Raw genomic sequence first — 4,142 nt, forward strand, 5'->3', positions numbered from 1 at the left:
AGTATATTTGTTGCATAATGCTTGTGTATTGATCGATATTGATTGGTTGAGTGATATTGTATTTTGATCCTTGAGTACGTAAAAGATGTGAAAATGTGTGAGACATGTAGTGTTGAGATGTGATGCTATGTGATAAGTGGTGGAATGACATGAGTTGTGTTAAAGTAATCTGTATTTCATTTATATGATATGTATATCAATGTTGTTTCATTTCTCTCTATTAGTTAGGAATGTGATAACTCACTCCTTGTGTGTTGTTTGTGTTTGGATCCTGTGATGATCTTGAACTTTGTGTTCGTGGGAGTAGATGGTTAGGTGGATGGCTATGGAAAACCTCATGCTAAAGGATGCTGGAACACAATGCTTTGATAGGATGTGACATTGGGACATGAGTTTCTGTATTATTTGCATAATGTTTTGAACATGTTACTTTATGTTATTCCACTTCTTAATTTGTTTCCTTTTGTAAAAAAATTGGATGGCCTTGTTTAGGGCTAGAGATGTTTTCACACCCTTAGTTGATAAGTTTTTAATTTGGTGATTAACGCGAATGTGAACCTTTTACCCACGTGAGCTCATTTATGTTTATTGAATAAAATCATTTTAATTAATTCCGCAATTTCATGTATGATATTATATAAATATGTATGTTGAGGTAAAAGGTGTCACAATCCTAAGTATTTCTTATAATACTCCTACCACTCAAATCACAGGCTAAAAACAACAATGGTCAAAAGAGTTTCAAATGGTTGGACCAAAAAGCCAGACATAGATGTGCTTAATTTCCCATATCTTCCCCAATAATTAAGAACCTGAATATAGGTAAAAAAAAGAGTAAAATATGCTTACATGTCTTGAAATTTTGTCAAATGACACAAAATGTCTCTACTTTCTTTTTATCTTATAATGACCTCCCTTACAAGAATATTGGGTGTAATATTTTTTAAACTTTAAGGAGTTGCATATATAATAACATATAAAGGAGTGTTCATGTAATATTTTGTGTAGAGATAAAACAAGCATGGATATTTTGTATAATGCGACAAAACATCAAGTGTCATTGTAATTTGCTTTATAAAAGAATGTGAAATATAAGATTGACAAAGATATTAATTTTAAAAAAATATAACGGAAACCATGCATTTAAATGCAAAATACTTGGCGGCTTCCATCCATAAAATTTATATATAACGAACCTACTTTTCCAATATTAAAGTTCAAAGTGGTTGGCATAAAGCAAAGTACAATATCATATTTGTTTAAATCAAATCAACACTATTTATTTACTACTATGGTAGAGAATAATAAGAAAAGTATCTTGCTGATTAACTAGTGACTTTATCCCATGGCATATTTCTCAGTCCATGATCGAGCAGTGGCCTCATACTTGGCTCTGTTAGTCTTGTACATTTGAGCAATCTCAGGCACCAGAGGATCATCTGGGTTAGGGTCTGTCAATAGAGAGCATATAGACAGAAGAACCTACAAAATTTTAACATTTTAAGTATCCATTATAACAAAATTAAATTAAATAAATTATTCTATTACCTTGGATATTGTCAGAGCAGCACTCCATTGCTCTTTTAGGATGTCAAGGCAGATACTTCCATTACTGTTGATGTTAGGGTGGAAAACCTTTGTGCGGAATGAAACCTTAACAAAATGATAACGAATGTCATACCAACCATTCCCACAAGGTGTAATTATTATGAGCAAACTCCAATGCAGTTGCTTATGTTGGTTAACGTTGGAGCAAATGAGTTCTTGCAAAAGTTGTTTATATATCCAACCACGTAAATGAGAAAATTTGGTAGTAATTATCTCTACAATCTTTGAATATTCTCAATTCACCAACAAGCCATTTGTATGCATAACAATCTTAGGTTCAAGTTAAGAGATAACTAATAATGATTCAAAACATTACCAATAATAGAAAAATAAAAATAAAATAGAAGAGTCTACAAAAGAACCACCAATGGTCATGAGTAAATCACTAAATCAAATATATAACATCATAAGTTCACAACAAATTGTCCAATCAACTAAAGTTGAGAATGTATTGTGACTTTAAGGAGTTCCTCATTAATTTCAATACATCCATTAGTCCTTTACCAAACATAAGCTTGGATTTACTAAATTTTCCATTCACATTGCCTTATGCAGCAACATAAAGTGAAATTTACAATACTTCAATCCAAAATTCTAATCAAAGGATTCAATGAAGATATTGGTACCAAAAATATCATAGTTAACATAAAAGAAAGTTGTCCTATAAAGTGTGTGCATAGATATAGTTAGACACGCGCATAAGTTTGAATAAAGTAAGACTTTTGTTTTACCTTGGGTGGTTTGAAAGGATAATCAGGAGGGAAGTGAATTGACACAATAAACACACCGCCAACAAATGGGCTATCTACAGGACCCATAATTGTAGCTTGCCAATGGAACATGTCATTAGCCACTGGGCCTGAACATAAAAAATTCAATTATTCATACACTGACTAAACAAAGAACAATCCAAAAGTTCTGATAGGTTTTAAGCAAACATAGAATCATTAGGGTTCCTATCCTCATGGAATCATTTTATTATTTTTACCAAACAAATAAATAAAAAAATCAACTACATTTGGGGTGCGCCCAACCTCTAAATTTCAAATCTTTCTATTTTACTAGTAGCAGAAGTGTCAAGGATCCACACACTATTGTTCATACATTTTCAATAAATTATTGTGATAACTAGCAACAAACAAATGTTCGATAGCAGTTAAAAGCTAAACTAATTTGTTCCACACTAACACGCCTATATATGCATACAGCCACATGTGTGTGTACACAACAAAGTAATAATCATAAAAAAAGTTTGTCAAACATTCAAAAGAAAATATAAAAATAAAATTAAAGGATGTAAACTCCATCACAACACAATATCAACTAACATTGTCTTATCCAAGGGTTTAAATTCTAGTTGCAGTTTTATTATGTTCCTTGATATTACTTTAAATTGCGAACAAATACAACCTCTACAATCACATTTGCGGTCGTTGCTGGCACCCAAAAGCCTAGACCTTGTTGCCGAAATTACAGCCGATGATCCTTTTTTAAGACCTCGGTGCAATCCGTGACCATGATTTCAACAACAAATCAAGGTTTTTGGGCCCATTGCAACCACAATTGTTGATCCCGACAAAACCACAACTAGACGATAACTACAATTGCAATTTAAAAACTTGGTCTATATATTTTGTTAGAAACAAAATTTTTCAATAAAACTACATTTTGAATTCTACAACATTTGTGTAAATTTTTAATTGCATAATAATTGAAGGTCAAGAAAAAGAGAGAAAGAGAGACTCAAAAAAGAACAAAGAACCATACCAGCACTACAAGACGCAGGGGGGTCTTTCTGCAAGTCCTTCAATTCTGTGTTGATTCGTTTCAAGGCCATGTGATCAACGTTGTTCACATTCACAATTAGATTTATTTATTTAAACACAAGCACACTTATATATGCATCAATGTTCAAGTATCTATGCACGTAAAGATATTATTATTATTATTATTAATGTTTATCAACATCAACATTAAAATAATTTCACACTCTATGTATCGTGTATATCATACATATGGCATGCGAAGGATTACAAAAATTAATAAAAATTGATGATGGGATCACATGATTTTTAATAAGAAGCAAAGAGGAGTGAAAGAGTTGTGTATATACATAGGATATGGGAAGTATTATGTAAAATTCACTTCAAGTTGATAGAGTCGTTGGATCAAAATTTTAATTTTATAATCACTGTTGATTTAATTTAATTATGTAAATTTTACAATAACCATCAGATCGAAATTTTAACTTCACAATAACTGTCAGATCGAAACATTTTGAAGGATTATTATGATTCTTAAAAACAATAATTTACTATTATTATTTTTTAATATGCTTAATTTAATATATGTATATTAATAATTTATGCACTTATTTAAAATATCTTATATCTATATATCTATGTAAATTACAATATATATATATATATATATATATATATATATATATATATATATATATATATATGTTTAATTTTTAATTCTTTAAAATACTTCAATTTAATTTTTTTACAAATAAAATTCTCTTTGTATTA

General features: G+C 30.2%; 1 protein-coding gene across 2 annotated transcripts; it reads right to left on the reverse strand.

The window, feature by feature from the left end:
- Positions 1-1,338: 1,338 nt before the first annotated feature.
- Positions 1,339-3,445, reverse strand: LOC114388971 (ubiquitin-conjugating enzyme E2-17 kDa-like). Of its 2 annotated transcripts, XM_028349522.1 has the most exons (5): positions 3,364-3,445; positions 2,745-2,771; positions 2,340-2,467; positions 1,549-1,653; positions 1,339-1,482 (listed from the first exon to the last, which is right to left on the reverse strand). In XM_028349522.1, the coding sequence occupies exons 1-5, from the start codon at positions 3,443-3,445 to the stop codon at positions 1,339-1,341; spliced, it is 486 nt and encodes a 161-aa protein (XP_028205323.1). The 2 variants fall into 2 exon arrangements, with proteins under 2 accessions (XP_028205323.1, XP_028205324.1); XM_028349523.1 differs by lacking the exon at positions 2,745-2,771 and having other exon boundaries at positions 3,376-3,445.
- Positions 3,446-4,142: the final 697 nt, after the last annotated feature.

Source organism: Glycine soja, chromosome 16 (assembly GCF_004193775.1).
Source record: "Glycine soja cultivar W05 chromosome 16, ASM419377v2, whole genome shotgun sequence".
NCBI lineage: Eukaryota > Viridiplantae > Streptophyta > Magnoliopsida > Fabales > Fabaceae > Glycine > Glycine soja.

Bases quoted from the DNA above. Each gene is read 5' to 3' on its own strand.
- LOC114388971 (XM_028349522.1), bottom strand. From the start codon at position 3,445: ATGGCCTTGAAACGAATCAACACAGAATTGAAGGACTTGCAGAAAGAC. The intron at 1,654-2,339 runs GTAAAACAAAAG...CATTTTGTTAAG, and splicing joins ATCCTTTCAAACCACCCAAG to GTTTCATTCCGCACAAAGGT. The intron at 1,483-1,548 runs GTAATAGAATAA...AAAATTTTGTAG, and splicing joins CTGCTCTGACAATATCCAAG to GTTCTTCTGTCTATATGCTC.